Source organism: Elephantulus edwardii, unplaced genomic scaffold, assembly GCF_000299155.1.
Source record: "Elephantulus edwardii isolate Elephantulus edwardi_28Jun2011 unplaced genomic scaffold, EleEdw1.0 scaffold00170, whole genome shotgun sequence".
NCBI classification, from domain to species: domain Eukaryota; kingdom Metazoa; phylum Chordata; class Mammalia; order Macroscelidea; family Macroscelididae; genus Elephantulus; species Elephantulus edwardii.
The window spans coordinates 5374385-5393707 of NW_006399920.1; the positions used below are offsets into that span (position 1 = coordinate 5374385).

General features: G+C 37.1%; 1 protein-coding gene and 1 pseudogene across 1 annotated transcript in view; one reads left to right on the top strand and one right to left on the bottom strand.

The window, feature by feature from the left end:
* LOC102848730 overlaps nucleotides 1-4179 on the bottom strand; it is a 47876-nt pseudogene extending 43697 nt beyond the window's left edge.
* PHYHIPL (phytanoyl-CoA 2-hydroxylase interacting protein-like) overlaps nucleotides 1-19323 on the top strand; it is a 72140-nt gene that overhangs the window by 44826 nt on the left and 7991 nt on the right. The window contains exons 2-4 of the mRNA XM_006895580.1: nucleotides 8321-8517; nucleotides 11271-11445; nucleotides 16499-16616. Coding sequence (XP_006895642.1) covers nucleotides 8321-8517; nucleotides 11271-11445; nucleotides 16499-16616 — 490 coding nt within the window. The remainder of the gene's footprint in view (nucleotides 1-8320; nucleotides 8518-11270; nucleotides 11446-16498; nucleotides 16617-19323) is intronic.

A 19323-nucleotide genomic window follows, 5' to 3' on the forward strand; every position in this document is an offset into this window, starting at 1 on the left:
ATTTCCAGAGGTTTCCCGGGATTACGAAGACCCATCTGTAACAAATATCCAGGCATCAGCCCACTCACAAGCACAGGGTTTGCAAGATTTCCCTCTTATGCTATCCTTGAGGTCAGAGACCCCGTACAGGCACGGACGTCCCATTTTGTCACACGGGCGTCGTGGCCAGAGAGGACAGCGAGGCGGGTGTGGCAAAAAACCACACAACAAAATGAAAAAAATCGAAACGTATACTTAGGAAGAGTGGTTCCTTATATATAACTTCAATCATACCATATTATACATATAATTTGGAAAATTTTCTTCAGAAGAAATGCATAATTACAAATTAAAAATTATGGACTGGACAATGAAAGTGAGACCACCTAGATAAATAAGAGGGACCCTGAATATTAATCTTTATTGACTTCATAGTAGCTTTTTGCTATCTAGTGTGGATTCCAATTTATGATATCCTCATGTATAGCTTTCATTTGTTTTTGTTGTACCATCGAGTCAGAACTGACCCATAGCAGACCCACTAGTGGGTTTTTCAGAGGCAGTAAATTGCAGAGGAGGAGACTGCCATCTTTCTCCCATGGAGCAGCTAATGGATTTGAACCACATACCTTTGGATTTGCAGCACAACTCCTTATCACTGAGTAAATTATTCGAGAAGCTGGGCGTCCTGACTCTATAGTACACAAAAACAGCAATCCTGTGGAGTAATGAAAAGCCATGAAAAACCATTGATACCAGTTTTGAAAGCCTTGTACATACAGCTTAGTCTGGCTAAGTACATATAGCTTTATTACAGGTGAAGAGTTAAAATGGAATCTACTGCCATGGTTCTTAACAATTTGAGCTTGCTTAGCATCACAATCAAGACTCTTGGCACCAGCAGTCAGGAAATAAAAATACAAATTGCACTGGGGAAGTCTGCTGTCATGGACCTCTCCTAAGGGATAAAGATCACAGCATCAGTCTGGAGACTCAGGTGCACCTAACCCAGGCCATGGTCTTCGCAATTACTAGCTATGCATCAGAGAGCTGGATAATGACTAAGGGTGACAGAAGAAAATCGATGCCTTTAAGTCATGGTGCTAGAGAAGATTATTAAACATACCATGGGCCATCAAGAGAGAGTGTGAATCCAAGTTTCTCCTTGGAGACTAGGATTTTGAGGCTCCAAGATGAATTGACACAGTGTCTGGGGTAGGTGTATTGGAGTCAGTGAGACTGGCTAAGGACAGGGCAGGGTTCAGAGCTATTGTACATAAGGTCACTATGAGTCGCAGGCGACTCGATGGCACATAACAATTGCCATGGAGTTGATTCTAACTCAGAACAATATCAATCAGATTTCTCAGGCTCTAAATCTTTTATCAGGATATTGCATGTCTTTGTTTTGAGGAGCAGATTGTGGATTTAAACTACAACATGTAATGCACAGCCTCTCATAAAACTTTCTTGGAAATGAAATTGGAATTCTTTTAGTCAAGTGAGAAAAAATTCACACCCTTATTTGTCTGCTTTGGGCTCACATTTAAATAACTGTTGCTAGAAATGGTCCTTTTGAAACATTTGTTATCCGTAACAGTGATCACATTTTAGATAGTTTGTGGAGCCATTTATTTATACAGTCTTTATGCTTCTGTTCTACATTCTGTTTTATCAATCATAAGTGGATGTTAGAGTCATTTGGTATGAAAAATTAATAAATGTAGTTAGTATTATCCTTAAGATGGAGTTTTACTAAGGAAGTAAGTAAACTACATTTGAAGGAGCACTGATTTGTTCTTCTTGTTGTTAGGTGCCATCGACTTGGCTGTAACTCAGTGATCCTATGAACAAATCTGAACTTTGCCTTATTGTGCACCATTCTCATTATCTCTCGCATACTCAAGCCTGTGGTGCTGTAGTCTTCACTGTCAATCTATTTGTTGAGGATCTTCCTCTCTTTCTCTACCCTCCAGCTTTCTCAGCGTGATGTCCCTTTCCAATGATTGACTCCCCCTGAGAACATGTCTGAAGTGAGACGGAGCCTCACTATCCTTGCCTCTAAGGAGCACTCTGGTTGCTCTTCTTTCAAGACGCATTCGTTTGCTCTTTTAGCAGTCCATTGTATATTCAGTACTACTTAGTGTGCAGGACCATTACTGTGATTTCTGAATAAGGTTATTGTTAGATGCCATTGAATCGAATATAATTCATAGCGACCCTATGAATAGCCAACCTTAAACAGCCTATCCTGAGCCATACTCTTCATCTCTGAGACCCTAGAGCCCATTGCTGACGTCACAGTGTCAATCCATCTTGCTGGGGATATTTTTTTCCTTAGCTGACCCTCCATCCTTCAAAGTATGATGTCTCTTTCCAAGGAATAGTCTCACCTGGCTACTTGTCCAAAGTATGAAGGAAGCATCGCCATCCTTGCCTCCAAGGAACACCTTGGCTGCACCCTTTCCAGGACATACATCTTTGTTCATTTGGCAGTCTATGGAATATTCAATTCTCTTCTCTACCGCAGCTTTATCCATCTCTCTGATACTTAGCAGGTGATTGAGAAAACAATGGCCTGAATAAGTCACACCTTGATTTTCAAACTGACATCGTTACTCTTCAGCATTTTAAAGAGGTTCCTGATAGCAGACCTGTGCAATGCAGTATATTTCCTGATTTCCTAATTGTTGGTATTAAGGGTATTGATTGTTGATGTAAACAAGGTGAAATCATTGACAGCGTCAGTCTTTTCTCCATCTATCATAATGCTGACTGTTGGGCCTGTAGTGAGGATCTTTATCTTCTTTGTGTTGAGATGTAATTCATGCTGAGCAGCAAGCATTTCATATCCTCCTCACTTGGAGCAAGCAAAGTTGTGTCATCAGCATAACGCAGAAGCCCTGGTGAAATAATAGGCTAGGTGTTTGGCTGCTAATCAGAAGGTTCGAATCTACCTGCTGCTTTTCCAGAGGAAAGTATGCAATCCCACCTGAGAAACCCAAAGGAGGGTTGCCATTGAATCAGAATCCATTTAGCAGCTGTGTGTCTTTTAATTTTATTTTGTTTGCTTTGGTTATTGAATATTAGTGCCATGTGGTTCACTATTATTTCATCAATTGTATAAATGGAATCATCATTTTCTATCATTTATCTCTAAAATTTAGTCCTTTAAAAACAGATTCACAGAATATGAAGTTACGGGTAAACTGATTATAAGATTTATTTAAATTATTTTTTCATTATTCTACTTAAATAAAAAAGCTGTACAGAGGTTAATCTAATGGCTTTATTAGGACTTTAGATTATGATGATTACTTGGAAATGAAGATTCTTGATATTACATCATTTACAATGTTGAACTTTGTATTTTTCACAATGGAAGTATATGATTTTAGCAAAGCATTTTCCATTTTACCAAGAGTGACATATTTATACTGAAATCCTAATAATTAGGAAATGAATTTATCAAATATAAGTTATCTTCTAGGAAATACTTGTGACTGTGAGGTCAAATAACAATAATGGCAATTTAAAGTGCAATATACAGTATCATAGGTAGTATTACTATACTGGAGTTGTGTTTTTCTGAAATCAAATAAAATCCAGTATCATTTTCTTTTTTTCTCTAAATGAGTTTATAGTAATTTTAATACTCTTTAAGTCAATTTTTGTGGAATTATAAAGGCAAAGACATAATGCAAATGAGTACTACAGAAATTTCTGCCATTAGAGTCCAAAAAACTTCTCATCAAGATTACTGATTTCCCCCCACCCCCATTCAAGTCACTTTGTTTTTAATAATCTGACAGTGTAATTCACTGTAGGCAAACATACTCCTTTTCAAAGAGATGTGACCATGATTTTCTCCCCCAAACGTGATCGAGGCTGGACTCCAGAAAGACACAGGCGTGGAAACCAGGGCTACCAGGCTCCCAGACTGCAAACTGGGAAGCCTCCGAGAGGCAGCAGGTGGCAAGACGAGACGTGAACTACGAGGGGCCTTCAGAGAATCAGATGCGGCTGCTGGGTCATGAGCACCTTGAAGCCTTTCTTGATGGTGATTCAGTGTCTCGAGTACTTACCATCTGGGGAGAATTGCACAGGATGGGCTGAACACGTCTGTTGTCCCATAGGGTCAAACTTCTTCAGCGTATATATCCGTTCTCGCTCCTCGTTAAGATACTACAGGAGAAACATTGCCACACTCTATGCTAGAGATTGCAACTACTTCTCCAGGAGCGACCACTCCGTCTGCCAGATCGCCTCACATGTTTGTCAAGATTACTGATTTTTAAAAGTTAACTGCAACTGGAATAATATGTTGGAATGTGATCTTTTCTAAACAGGGAAAAAAATTAACTAATGTTTGAATATTTATTGCCTTTTCCTTTGCCAAGATAGTAAAGAAGATTCCATTGGATTTTTTCCACCTGCTTTGATTTCTGAAGTTTTAGGCAGAAATAATTTTCTTTCTTTTTAAGGCAATATGGAGGACCAAGAAAAAATTCTTGTTGGTAAGTGCCCAGGGTCAACTATGACTCAGCCCAACCTTATGATAAACAGGTCTGAACTTTGTCCTATCTTGTGCCATCTTTACGATCCCTGCTAGGCTCAAGCCCATAACTGTAGTCACTGTGTTAATCCAGCTTGTTAAGGATCTTCCTCTCTTGTTGGCCCTCTATTTTCCAAGCCTTTAACTGAGGACTGGCCCCTCTTGGTAAAATGCCCAAAGTATGTGAGAAGAAAGGTCACCATGCTTGCCTCTAAGAAGTTTCACCCTAGTTGTATTTCCTTCAAAACAGATTTATTTGGGGAATTTTGGCAGTCCATGATATTCAGTACTCTTTACTAATACCAGAATTCAAAGGCATTGATTCTTCTTTGGTCTCCCTTATTCATTATCCAACTTTTAGAGGATAGGAAGCAATTGAAAGTATCGGGCACACCTTAGTCTTCAAACTGATATATCCTTGCTGTTAAGTACTTTAGGGAAGTCCTTGACAGCAGATTTCCCCCTCTGCAATACATCTTTTGATTTCTTGACTGCTGTTGCAGTGGGTATTGATTGTGGATCCAAGTAAAATGAAATTGTTGACAACTTCAGTCTTTTCTCCATCTATCATGATGTTGCTATTGGTCCAGTGGTTAAGATTTTTGTTTTCTTGATGCTGAGTTTTAATCCATATCAAAAGCTGATAGTCTTTAATCTTCTTCAGCAAGTGCTTCAAGTCTCCTTCACTTTCTGCATGTAAGTTCTATCTGCATAGAAGAAAGGTAGGGGAATATTTTCCGATAGTTTATTAAAGATGGACTCTGAGAAGCTGGAGGTCTGAGGGATGTATATAGAAGAAAGATGGATGTTTTAAGAAATAAAAACAGTAATTATAAATTGTTATTTGATTGCCTTCAGGTTCTTCTGACCCCGACATAGATTAAGAAGAGAAATGGGTTACAGACTTAATAAAAGTGGCAGTTATTTAAAGTTTAATATAATGTTTAGTGTGAGGAAAACATTCTAACATTCAATAGAAGATATTGCCACAAGGTGACATTTAGTTCTGGGTTTCCCCCCCTCCCCCATTTTTGTTGAGCAATATTTGCTATTCTAATTTTTTTATTCTGGCTTTTTAAAAATTTTTATTAATTTTAATGAACATTTACAGAGATTTTGGATTTCCATTCATTCATTGTTGCTCTTTTCTCCCTGCCCACCCCTCCCCACCAGTTCACTCTTCTCTTTGAAAAGTAAAAGAAAAATTCCACTGCATACACTGCAGCCTTCATTCTGGACTCTTGTCATGAAAATAATACCTAATCATAAATCCTTTTAAACAGTTCTCTCCCTCATCTATTTCAATGCAGTATACATAATTTATCTAATCTTTCTCAGTCTCACCCCTACCCTAATGTCAGTCCCGTTCTACAACAGTGGCACTATGCAGTGTTTGTCGTTTTGTGACTGAGATATTTCACTCAGCATAATGTCCTCCAGGGTCACCCATTTTGAATAATATTGCATGAGTTCCTTGTTTTTCAATGAAGCATAGTATTACACTGTGTGAATATACCAGAGATTCTCTACCCATTTGTTTGCTGATGGGCACTTAGATTTTTTCCAACTCTTTGCTATTGTGAACAACAATATTTGCTATTCTATTAAAGAATAAGTTATGATGCTAATTTGAGATCTGCTCTTCTTTATGATTTTGTTTTGTTTTGACTCATTCATTGTTGCACATTTTCCTTCCTTCCTTCACTTGTTCTCACCCTCCCCCAGTCCACTTTGTAATATTCCTTTTGTTCCAGATTATTGTCATATATATAATACCTAATCGTACATTCCTTTCAGACAGTTCTTCCTCTGTTCCAGTAGCTGTTCTTTATCTTAGAATGAATGTTATGTTCAGGGTTTGGGGGGGGGGGGTCCTTCTTCTGGGATGTCTAAGCATTTTGTTGAATTAGGAAAAATGAAAATAGCGAAAAGTAGAGTAAAATTCTATTCCAATGTGTTTTGCTAAGTCTATAATTTCTTCTTTTGTTCTGTTATTCTTTGTATTCTATACTCTTACCAAAGCAGTGAATATTTGCTTTAACCTCAATCTCAACTAATTGCAAATTGGAATGGACTTACAGCTGACACTCCAAAGAGTTTTCAAAAACTGCAAATCCCATTGGAAGAGATTTGCCCATCTTACTCCCAGAGAGCACCTGGTGAATTCAGACTGTCTGCTTTTGGGTTACCAGTTTAATTCCCTACCCACTAGGCTACCAAGAAACTCTTAACAAACAAAACCAGAAAACCTCCTCATTGCCACGGAGTCAGAACTGAGTCATAGCTGACACTTCCTTGGGTTTTCAGAGGCTATAAATCTCACAGGAAGAGATTGTCCATCTCTCTCCTGAGGAGCTGCCGCTGGATTCAAACCACTAGATGCACTACCTTTGGGTAAATATAAAACCACTATTTTTTAAATAATCAGGTGTCACATCAGTTCTTCATGATCTAAGTGGTAACAGTTAACATGGCAATTGGTTTTTATCTTAAGTATTGTTTTAAAATTCAAGACTAAATTTGCCAAAATACCTGGAGTAAAAGATTACCTAGAGTAAACTTTCACCTGGTTATTTATAAGTGAGTAATAGTTAATATTATCTGTATATATAGTATAATCATTATATGCCATTCCTACATATACATATATATTTATAAAAGCAAGCAAATATTTTTATAGCTTTTCTGTGTATCTAACAAAGTATTAAGAAATGTTTGCTTTATTGGAATGCACTTTAAAAACAGTAGTTAAGAGCTTGGCTATTACTGAAACATCAGTGGTTCAGACCAAGCTGTTCCTTGGGGAAAAATGACTTCCATAAAGATTTATAGCCTCATAAATCCTATAGGGCAATAATATTCTGCCCTGAAGGTCACTGTGAGTTGGAATTAACTCCATAGCAGTGAGGGAGTGTTTTGTTTGTTTGTTTTGTTTTTTTATCCAACATTTCTATAAAGCTAACTACCTTAAAAGATTTGATATTATTTTGGAACAAAATTGCAGTGTAGGCAAAATATTCCTTAAAAGAAAGAATCACAAGATTTCCTCTAATGTATATTCTAGAAAGTTTAGTAGATAGTCAACAATTAAGAGGAGTATCTTAAGTGAGATTGACTGAGACATCAACTTCAACAACACAGACTTAATCACCAGAGAGAGGGTAGCATAAGATCAGACAGCAATTTGTTCTGCTCTACATCAGGTTGCTATGAGTCAAAACTGCCTCAACTATATCTCACAACAATAATAATAGAAAAGATGGCCCCTTGGATTTTCCCACAGGGAACCTATTATATACACCTAGTTTTCCATAGATCAGAAGGATGGCATCACAGTACCCTTATTTTGTGAAAAGTATAAATTGAAAAATGTTGGAAATGTATAGGAAGTAAACACTACATCAGCTATGCCTTTTATTTGTATCATGATCTTCTTCTATGTTCTTTTTTTTTTTACTATCACTAACATTCAAATTACAAACAAAATGAAGTTGGAGATTCAGTAATTTGATAGTTAAATTATTTTTTTAAATTTTATTATTTTCGTGTGCATGTACCATCAAATCAGATCTGTCTGGTACAGGAGGAGATTGTCCCTCCTTCCCCGGCAGAGCATCTGGTGGATTCGAACCATTTGCCTCTGGGATTGTAGTTGCAGGTACTTGCCACTAGGCCACCAGAGCTCCCCAATAGTTAAATTCTTAAATATGTGTACATCTAATGACTTTGCAAACTAGAAATATCTATTATTTGGAAACTAATTTTCTGTACATCATTTTCTTGCAGGAAACAAATCACAAGACAGTGGCATAGCAGAGATGGAAGAACTTCCGGTACCACATAACATAAAGATAAGCAACATTACCTGTGACTCATTCAAGATTTCATGGGAAATGGACTCAAAATCAAAGGACCGTATTACACACTATTTCATTGACCTCAACAAAAAAGAGAACAAGAATTCTAACAAATTTAAACATAAGGTAAAATCTTAACATGCTGAAACATTACAATACTTGATGCTATGGAGTTGATTCCAGTTATGACAAATCATATGACAGTTCTTCGGCACCTTAAAAACATTCTATCTAAACATAAGGACATTTTGATAGAAATTATTTTTTTCTAATGATTTATATGATTTATTTTCACATTGTTTACGGAAAAAATATATGCAATTTATAAAACCTATTCCTCTAAAAATTTTACAAAGAATTGAAAAGCCATAGATATTGTTAAAAGAAAATTTCACAAAATGTGGTAAAATTATGACTCATAAATATGTAAATGGAAATGTGTAATAGTTTTATTTAGTTCATTAATGAAGAAAACACTGAAGTGTTAGCAATCAGTTAAAAGGATAATCCTAAGAACAAATATAGGTCAGAAATGGTGAGATGCGTGTGCAAATAGAGACAAAACTGGTTTTCTAATTGGAATAAAAAGTCAGGAGTTTTGTTTCTCTGTTGGATAGAATTCTTCCATGTTTTTAGATAAAAGTTACAAATTACAGAATAATAAATTAGCTCCCTTGGAGTCAGAGCAGATAGCCAGCAGAGTGTGCTATGGGCACAGTTTCCTCCTTAAGCACAGCTGTTCACCATGATAACTGCCAAAAGAGGAATCTGAGTTTCTACGTTTGTTTATAAACTTTGGGATACATCTATTACAGCACCTTAAAACCAGCTATGTTTTATATAATAAATTTAACCTTTTAATATTTTACATTATATTTCTCTGATATTTGGTCCTATACCTGTCTAGATAGCACCTATCTCTTTTGATAAATATCTCACTCCACAGATAACTATAAAAAGAGTAATTATTATGTGGTTAGATGCCATTTCTTATGCTCCAGTGTTCTTATCTATGATGAACAACTATTTCCCCTTCATTGGTACTGTTTTGATTTGGAATATCTTTTGATATAAGAACTATAAGATGTTACTGTTGTTGTTATATGCAGTTGAGTCAACTATGACTCATAGTGACCCTATGAACAAAGGATCTGAACCCTGTCTTGTCTGTGTTATCCTCACCATCTCTGAAATATTGTAGAAATGCAATTTAGATACTAATTGCAATTTAAAGATAAGTGAGAGAGAAAGCAAGCTGATAGTTATTCTTTATTGCTTGTTCCAGTTCTGATTTGCTTTCTGGTGATGGATATTCTTTGTCAACACTTCCCTTTTGAAACATCTTTGAAATACGTAATATTAATGATGGATAGGTCAAGAGATGAGCCCTTTTCTTTACATTTAGACTATCATATCCTTGGCAAATATGGTGATTACCCAACCAGGGGTTTTATTTGTCTTAATAATAATTGTTTAGAAATACTCAAAACTTTTCTGTGCTGCAAAGGTTCTGTACTTGAACAGGGGAGCTCTGGTGGTTTAGTGGTAATGAGCTGTACTGTCAACCCAAAGGCATGAGGTTAAAATCCACCAGCTGCTTTGTGGGAGAATGTCAGGCAGTCTGCTCCCATGTGATTTACAGCCTCTGAAAACCTGCTTGATTCAGCAATGAATTGTTCTGACTCAAGGTACATAACACTAGCAACAACATACTCAAATAAAAGTGAAACAAAGGTTACCTCATTTGTATGTAAAACTGATTTTTAAAATTTCAAAATACTATAAAAGTTCTATTTCACATATGAAATGTATAAGCAATGCTAACCTAGTAAAATTATTGAGTATTATAAATTAAGAAAATACTTTAAAATACTGCATCTATTGAATTTTATGTCTTACTTTAAATTTTATCACTTAATATGAGCATGTAATGTTCTTAAGGAGCACAGTATACAAAGAAGAATGTATGCTGCTTTCAAGTTGGTTCCAGCACATAGCAGTCCTAAAGTACAAAGAGGAACCACCCCATAGGGTTCTTTATGAAGTATACTATTATATTTTTCTGTCACCAGGTAGCTGGCCGATGCAAATTGCTAGCTTTTCAGCTAATTCTAGCACTTAACAAACTTTAAAACAAAGAATTATACTTCACTAAATCAAGAAATTTGAAATTTAAGTACATTTTGTCATTACCTGTATAATCTCAAGAGAGTCATTTAACCAATTGTACCATGTTGCTGTTATGTGTCATGGAGTCACCTATAATTCATAGTGACTGTACAATAGCTCTGAATTCTGCCTATCCTGAGCCCATCTCACTGACCCCAAGGCACCAGCCCCTATTTGCCCAGTTACTGTGTCAATCCAGCTCATCCAGGGACTTTCTCTCCTTCATTGTCCTCCGCCCTTCCAGGCATGGTGTCCTTCTCCAAGCACATATGCCCAAAGTATATGAGACAGAGCCTTAAAATCCTTGCCTCCAAGGAGCAGCTTAGTTTCACCCTAGGACAGACCTATTTGTTCTGCTGAAGGTCCACAGTACGTTCAATACTCTTCTCCAGCACCACAACTCAAAGGCATTTAGTCTTCTTCTGTCATTTTTAGTCCTTGTCCAGGTCTCTGATGCATAGCAAGTAATTGTGAAGATCGTGGCTTTGGTCAGGTGCACCTTAGTCTCTATATTGACATCATTACTCTTTAGGACTTTGGAGAGTTCCCTGACAACAGACTTACTTTCTACACATGAAGGAAAAGGGATTTAACTAAGATAATTTTAAATTTTTTTCAAACAGGAAAATAGTCAACCAAGAATTTAATGTTTCTCCTCATCATTTAAAAGTAGTTTCAGCTATACTGCTTAATTTTGCTCCCTTCCGTAGGATGTTCCAACAAAACTGGTGGCAAAAGCTGTTCCCTTGCCTATGACCGTCCGTGGACACTGGTTTTTGAGCCCAAGAACTGAGTATACCGTAGCAGTACAGACTGCCTCAAAACAAGTTGATGGTGATTATGTTGTATCTGAATGGAGTGAAATTATAGAATTCTGCACAGCAGGTAAGAGATTGATGTACAAATACTGAAATTATAATAAATTTTAAAAGCTAGGATAGAGTAGGGTTTAGGGGCTTAGGGCTGTTGTACATAGGGTTGCTCTGACTCACAGGCGACTCGACGGCACACAACAGTTATATAAAATTATTTCTCTTTTAAATTATAAGTTAAAATATATTGCATCATCATTTTTACATTGTCAGTAGCATTCTGTATAGAATAAGCATACAGTTTAAATAGGAGGGGTTTTAATAGCAAAAAAGGTGGTTCATGGCATCCAGTTACTTTGTTGCATTCATATATTGATTTTTCAGAGGGAAAGTTTTACAAATAAAAATTGATGGCAGTTGAAAATATAGTCTGCATAATTTTAGAGCATGTGAATTTTCTGGTTGGTTTTTTGTTTGTTTGTTTCCCCATTTCCTTCCATTTTTTCACAGAAATTCAAAGAAGGAATTGAGGAACATCGTTCTCCAATTTGGAGGGGGAGGGAGTATATCTGTGAATGACAAATACTATTGAGATTTTTTTCCACCTGAGGGCTGGGAAAGCCGAGAAAAGCCCCCTTTAAGCTACTGCCTTCCATATATGTGTGTCTTTTCAGTGAAGTGTCTGCACAGGCATTGAGAGTTCTAATGTACACAGTTGCCTCTTTTATTTCATTAAATTGGAAATGTTCCCATCCCATTCATTTATTTACATATTCAAGAAACAGTCATTTATTGAACATTTGTATCAGTGCTTTCTGTACATTAGTATTTTGATAGATGATAAAAAGGCACAAAAATCACTCCTTCACTCCTCCTGAGCACAACTGTCACCCTTCCCTTATGTCTGCTTGGTTTTCTATTCTTTTTCTGGTTTATTGTTTGCCATAAACAATTGTAGGGAAAGGCTATGTGTATGTTTGAACATTAAGGAGCTAGTGAAAAAAAGTCTAAAAAAATTCCCCTTACGTATCACAGGTCACTTAACAACTTTCCCTAGCTTTAAATAAATCAGCTTTTTCCCCCCCACGGCTTCACACATACAGTATTTTAGACCTATTGCATGTTTAGCCACTGCTGTATCTTAGTATATCCTGTTTTTTCTTAATCTCAAACTCAGTATTGAAATTATATTGATATGTTAATGGATAAAATTATATTTTCCTTTATGTGGATTCTGTCTTATCTTCAACTTTTTAATATTTGTTTTATTCTATGAGGAAGTTGCAAAAGATCACATTCCTTTACTTAAATTCATTTTGGGGAAAATACTGCCAATATAACTGTTTTCTCACCATTTTATTGTCAAACATACCAAGATATGAAAATATGAAAAAGTACATTTTAGAAGAAATGAAATATGATTTTGATCATAGTTCAGTAATCAATAATGCATATATACAGTTTATCATATTGTATTAATGGTAGTAAGTAAATAGCTCTTCCCACTGACACAACTGTTACCTGTGTTTTATGTGTCTTACTAGAATTTGTACTTTTTCTTGTTGTTTTCTTGAATTAGATTTTCTCTTAGGAACTTCTTCATGTTTACTCTTTCTATTGCATTTCTTTCCATTCATTTTCATTGTACCTATCAGCGAGGTTTAAACCAAATTACATATGTGAGTACAGTTTCTTTTGACATCGTCTTAATTCTGGTGACCTAATGGTAAGATGTTGACCTACTTCCTCAAAGGCAGGCAACTTGAATCCAGAAACTACTCTGAGGATAAGATGGGCAGTTTCCGCTCTTGTGACATTACAGCTTCTGAAAACCCACTGGAGAGTCAGCTATGAGTCTGTTCCGACTCAATGCCACAAACAACAAACACACTTTTCAAATAAAGCTGCACTGAACAAACAGTATCACAGTATTTATCCACTTAACAGATTCTAATTTACCTACTAAAACCTCCTTTAACATGTGGAAATGTATGAAATATTTCTTTAGCTTAAAGAAAACTTTTTATATTCCTAGTTCGCACACACGAAACAGGCAAGCAAGCAATAAAAAGATTTTTTTTTAATATCTTAAAAGGAGAAGTGGGTTTTTTTAGTCCCCAAACCTCACCGCCATTGAATCGGAACTGAGTCATGGCTGATCCTCCAGTGTGTTTTTGGCGGCTGTGAATCACAGGAGATCTGATAACCTAGAGGATAAAGAGCTGCACTGACGGCCCATAGGCATGAGATTGGAACTCACTGCTCTGCCTGAGAAAGATACGGCATTTCCTCCTCCTGTGCTATTTACGGTCTGAAAATCCACTGGAGGGCCAGCTGTGAGTCAGTTAGAACTCAGTGAGAAATACTGTGTGCTGTCGGAAGCAACTCATAGCTCATGCTGCAGAGGATTTTCGGAGGCAGTAAATCGCACAGGAGACTGCCTGCCCTTCTCCCGCACACCAATGACAAATCACCTCCGAGAAGATTGCCCATCTTTCTCCTACCGAGCTGCTGCCACCTGCGGGTCAGCAGCACAACTTGCCATGGAAAAGTCCTTGACAAGTTGAAATCCTTTGCTCTTGACTGCCTCCCCACACTTTGTTTAGAGTTGAGAGTTACTTCCTCTTTGATAACATAATAGATAAGACCTTCTGACTTTGTATCAAAAGTGGCCTTTTCAAGGAATAGGAAGGGAAACTGTTGTTGTGTGCCATCCAGTCACTTGGGACTCATAGTGACCCTATGCACAACAGCCCTAAACTACCTGTCTTAAACTTTAACTGGGTTACTGCTAGATTTGTTTTGTTATTTCCTTCTTTTGTTTTCGAAACTCTTTAACATGATGTGCTGAAAAAAACTACCTTTCTTTCCTAGCAAAATGTATTCCTCTAAGACCATTCAGATCAAGGAGGCCAGCAATTGCCGAGTGCAGACATTCTGAAGTATCTTTCATTAGGAAGCGCAGGAACATAAGCTACATAAATAGCAGAGAATTCAGATAATCCAGGCAACCCAGGTGTTCCTACTGACAATTCCTGTGCTGAGTTGTCCAGATAGATGCTATCTTCAAAGAGGAAATGATGATGCTGGTCTTGTGATGGATTCATAGTGGTGGTGGTGTTAGGTGCCATGAGTCTGCTAAGACTCATAGTGACCCTGTGAACAACAGATTGGAATCCTTCCCTATCCTTACTTGGTTGTTGTTGTTATGTGCCGTCGAGTTGCCTGCGACTCATAGCGACCCTATGGACAATAGCTCTGAAGCCTGCCATATTCTGAACCAGTCTCACTGACTGCAACACATCTACCCCGTTACCACAGTTACTGTATCAGTCCATCTCCCCTGGGGTCTTCCTCTTCTGTGCTTTCCCTCCACCCTCCCAAGCATGAAGTGCTTTTTTCCAAGGACTGGTCCCTCCTGGCCACATGCCCAAAGTATGTGAGATGGAGCTTCAAAATATTAAATACAATGCCTATGAAGTACATTGGCCAGGACTAGAACCTGGTGTCCAACATGGACCTACAGATTCAAAGGTCCTCATGATACTTCTCAGAATAAGTTCTAATTGCCTATATATATTTGTTCTTGTGGATTGTTATTTGAGACAAAGAATAATACCTTTTATCTTTTAATCTAATAATTTAATTTTTCATAAGTTGTCATGCTTGGGAGAGTGGAGGGATAGCTCACAAGAGGAAGACCCTTGAGATGGATTGATTCAGTGACTGGGGAAATGGGGGTTGGTGTGTCAGAGACAATAATATTGGCACAGGACAGAGCAGGGTTTAGGGCCACTGTAGGGTTGCTATGAGTCACAGGTGACCCAAATGCACATAACAACAACAGCAGCGGCAACTTAGTACATAGTATGTTCTAGTGTGAATAAATGCGTGTTGAGCCACTTAAGCAGTGAGCTAATGAATAAATGAAGCTCAACAGATTGCTTTTTAGAGGGAAAATATTACTAATATGTATAAGCTTAAATTTTTCCTTTACTTTTGGTTTAAATTTAATTTTACCAATTTTGGTATAAATTTTTTCCTTTTAAATTTGGTATAATTTGGTTGGTTTCACAATAATTCCCAGACAATTTTCAAATCAATAAGTTGTCCCAAAGAATCCAATAACTTCTTCAAAGAGATGGAAAAGGCAGTCTCCAGTTTCATTTGGAATGGAAAGAAGCCCAGAATAAGCAAAGCACTCCTTAAAAATAGAAAAAAGGTAGGAGGCATCTCACTCCCTGATTTCAAATCCTACTACAAAGAATCAAATAACTTGGCCAGGTGCTTTAGCTTTTGATGTTTCTTTGGTATTCAAAGGGCATCATTTAAGCACTACTCACTGTCAAGTCAGAACCTAGTCATAGCTGCCTCTCCGGTGGGTTTTGGATCCTAAAAATGACATAGGAAGAGATTGCCCAACCTACTCCTGTGGAGCAAATGGTGGATTTAAATCACCTGCCTTTGGGTTGGCAGTGCAATGTTTTACCTACAAGATCACTAGGGAATAGATTAAATGATATTATTGATCCTTTTCAGTTTTGCTATTGTCTGAGGATTATAAGCTTTTTCAACAAGAAAAGCTGGAAAAATGCTTATTAATATTACTTGGGTTGTGCAGAATCTGCATTTCTCATTTACATGTTTTTATCTTATTTTTATGGCAATAAATTCAAGTAAGCACTAGTATGCTAGCCTTTACCATCTACTCAGGCCTATACAACTCCTGCCCCAAGGATTTTGCCTTCCCTGAAACCCCTCTTCACCACCCCTTCTTCTCTGGGGCCCTCCTTCTCTTGAGTCCTTCCTCACAGCCTCATCCCTCTAACCTAGAACTCTTCCTTACTCTGCCCTTCTTCAAACTCATTCCGTATCCCTATTTCCCTGGAACCCTGTCCCAAGGGAAAATACAGAAAAGAAGGTAAAGAAATGTAAAGATATTTTAAGAAATGACCTTAATACATTATACAAATATTTTTAAATGTATCACACAAAGAAAATGAATGTTTTATTTTTTCAAAAGCAGTTTCCAATTCCCTAAAGGTATATGCATCTCTAATTTACTAAACATGCAGGAGGTACTTTAGAGATGTTTTTAGTAACAGCCTTTTTCTTATCATTTTCAGACTATTCAAAAGTTCATCTAACACAACTGTTGGAGAAGGCTGAAGTCATTGCGGGACGTATGCTTAAATTCTCTGTTTTTTATCGTAACCAGCACAAAGACTATTTTGACTATGTTCGGTAAGAATGAAAAAATATATAATAATTTATTTTACTAAATAGCATTCTGAATTTGACGCCTTATTTCCCTTTGCTTCTAGTTCTATCAAAATAGTAATTGTAATTTTTAAAAAAATTATATTGTTCTACTTTTATTTCCTAGAATAGGTATAATGAATTTTAAGAATTCCCATTTTATTTAGATCCCTTTCTATAATCATTTGAAACATTAATCCCTATATATTTTAACTTCAGTATCTTAATTTTTCATTGTTTTATACTGATGAGGTTTTATACACACATTCCTTCTAGAATTTTTTTCATGAGCCCCTTTTAGATACTGAAAATGAAAGAATGAAAGGGGGACTATTTAGTGAAATAGTGTGGTGAATACCACGTGGGGTTTGGAGGCTTCTAATTGAAAAGCCATAGCTATTATCTTGGATTAATTATGGAATAGGACAATCTCCTTTGATTTACTTTTGAGTTCTAGACCCACTAGTGATTTGACTAAGATTGCTTATGTTTATCCCTGGAAGCAGATTCCAGATAGTCAAATGGACTCAATCCCACAGGTTTTTTTTGGTTTTGTTTGTTTGAGGGGTTTATTGGTTAGCTTTTTTTTTTTTTTTTGGTAGAGTTTATTAAGAGAATAACATATTACATTTGCAGTTTGGGAACACCCAGGATATCATTCTTTCCAGGTGTGCTTGCAGACAGGCATCAGTCTCTGACACTTGGTCTTGTAGCCTGATTTCTATCAAGTTCAAGAAAGTATTACAAAGCTCTTTGTATGCACCACCCCCACTCTGCTGGCAGGCACTTGACCAGTGGTGCCTGGCTCAAACTTCAAAGGTCAGGGACCCACCTGCTTCAGCAAGTGCCTGCAGGGCCTGTTCTGCCAGTTAGCACTCAGTTCCAAAATTATTAACTGTGGGCAGGCATTCTACAAGAGTAGCATTACAACACCTATTTTTATCCTCCTACTTTGATCCTTTTTACAACATCAGGATTTCTTTCTGAAACTTTTCAGGACACTCTTCATTTTGATACTACATTCAGAATCCTTTGTTATCTTTGTCTGGTCTTTGTGGACATTATCTTTCAGTCTCTTATCACGTCTTATTTCTCTAAGTCTGATTCTTCATCTTCTTCCATTTTCCTTATCTATACTTTTGGAAGCAGGAGTGGCATCCACTTCTGTAAATAACTTGCCTCCAGAAACCCTATGAGCCTGGAGAAAGGATGAAAGTCACACACGTTAGTGTCGAGGACTTTTGTTCATAGGGTCGCTATGGGTTGCCTACAACTCCATGGCACTTAACAACAACAACAACAACATACTTTTTAAAAATAAAATTTTCTTTTAATTGTGATTTTAACAAATGTTTACAGAAAAGTTAGATTTTCATTCATTGTTGCATATTTTAAGCCTTTTCCCTCACCCAGTTCACTTTTTAAAAAATATGCATTTTTTTAAAAATGCATTCATTGTTAATTACCCACAGATTTTTTGATACAGCAATATAGAAGAGAATTTCAGGAGTTCTAATAGACAAATATGTGTGTTGGCCTAGTCCTTAAGGAGCTCTGGTGGCTTAGTACTAAAGAGTTGCACTGCTAGCCTGAAGGAACATAGTTTGAATCCCTGAGTGTCTCTGTAAGATGAGCAATCTGCTCTCATGCGATTTACAGCCTGTGAAAACCTGCTGGGGAGTCAGCTAGGAGCCTGCTTGTCCCAACAGCATTTAACAACAGTCAGCAGAGAGGTGCACTGTAAACCTAAAGGCTGTGGTTCTGGCAAGTCTAAATATACCAGTGGTTATCATAGAGAAAGATGGGCAATCTCTTCCTGTGCAGTTTACAGCCTTGATGTCATCTATGAGTTAGTTAACCTAAAGGCTGTGCTTCTGGCAAGTCTGAATATACCAGTGGTTATCATGGAGAAAGACGGGCAATCTCCTCCTGTGTGCAATTTACAGCCTTGATGTCATCTATGAGTCAGTTTTCAACTTGGAGGCAATGAGAAAGAAAGACTTTAAAAATGGCAAATGCCTCTTAAGCTTTTAGAGTACAGTCGCTTTAATTTTATAGTTTTAAATGCCTCATTATCATTTTGGATTAAAACATTCATTCTTTAGTTCTAAGTTGATAGGATTACACATACTACACACACACACACACACGATGTTGTTGTGTACCATAAAGTCAGAACCAACCCACAGCTGACCCTCCAGTGGGTTTTCAGAGACAGTTAATCACATAGGAGGAGGTAGCCCATCCTTCTTCCATGGAGCAGCAGGTAGCCTGGAACCACGTGCCTTTGGGATTGCAATACAACTTCTTGCCACTAGGCCATCAGAGCTCCCACATATATAAAGATACACACACATATATAGAACACTTGTATTTTAATTTCATATTATTGTAGATTTCCGTAAGTCAAGATCATGGATCTAAATTTAAAGTGGCTCAAAAATGGAAAAAGCAAAGGAAACTATATGCAAAGAAGTGAATTTATGAGTATCTACTAGCTAATGTTAGATGGATCTTAGCTGAAAGCAGGGAATACCAGAGGAATGTCTATCTGTGTTTCATTGACTATGTAAAGGCGTTTGACTGTGTGGATCATAACAAATTGTGGCTGACTCTGAGAAGAATGGGAATCCCAGAACACTTGATCATTCTAATGCCATTCTAATGCGAAACCTATACTTGGACCAGGAGG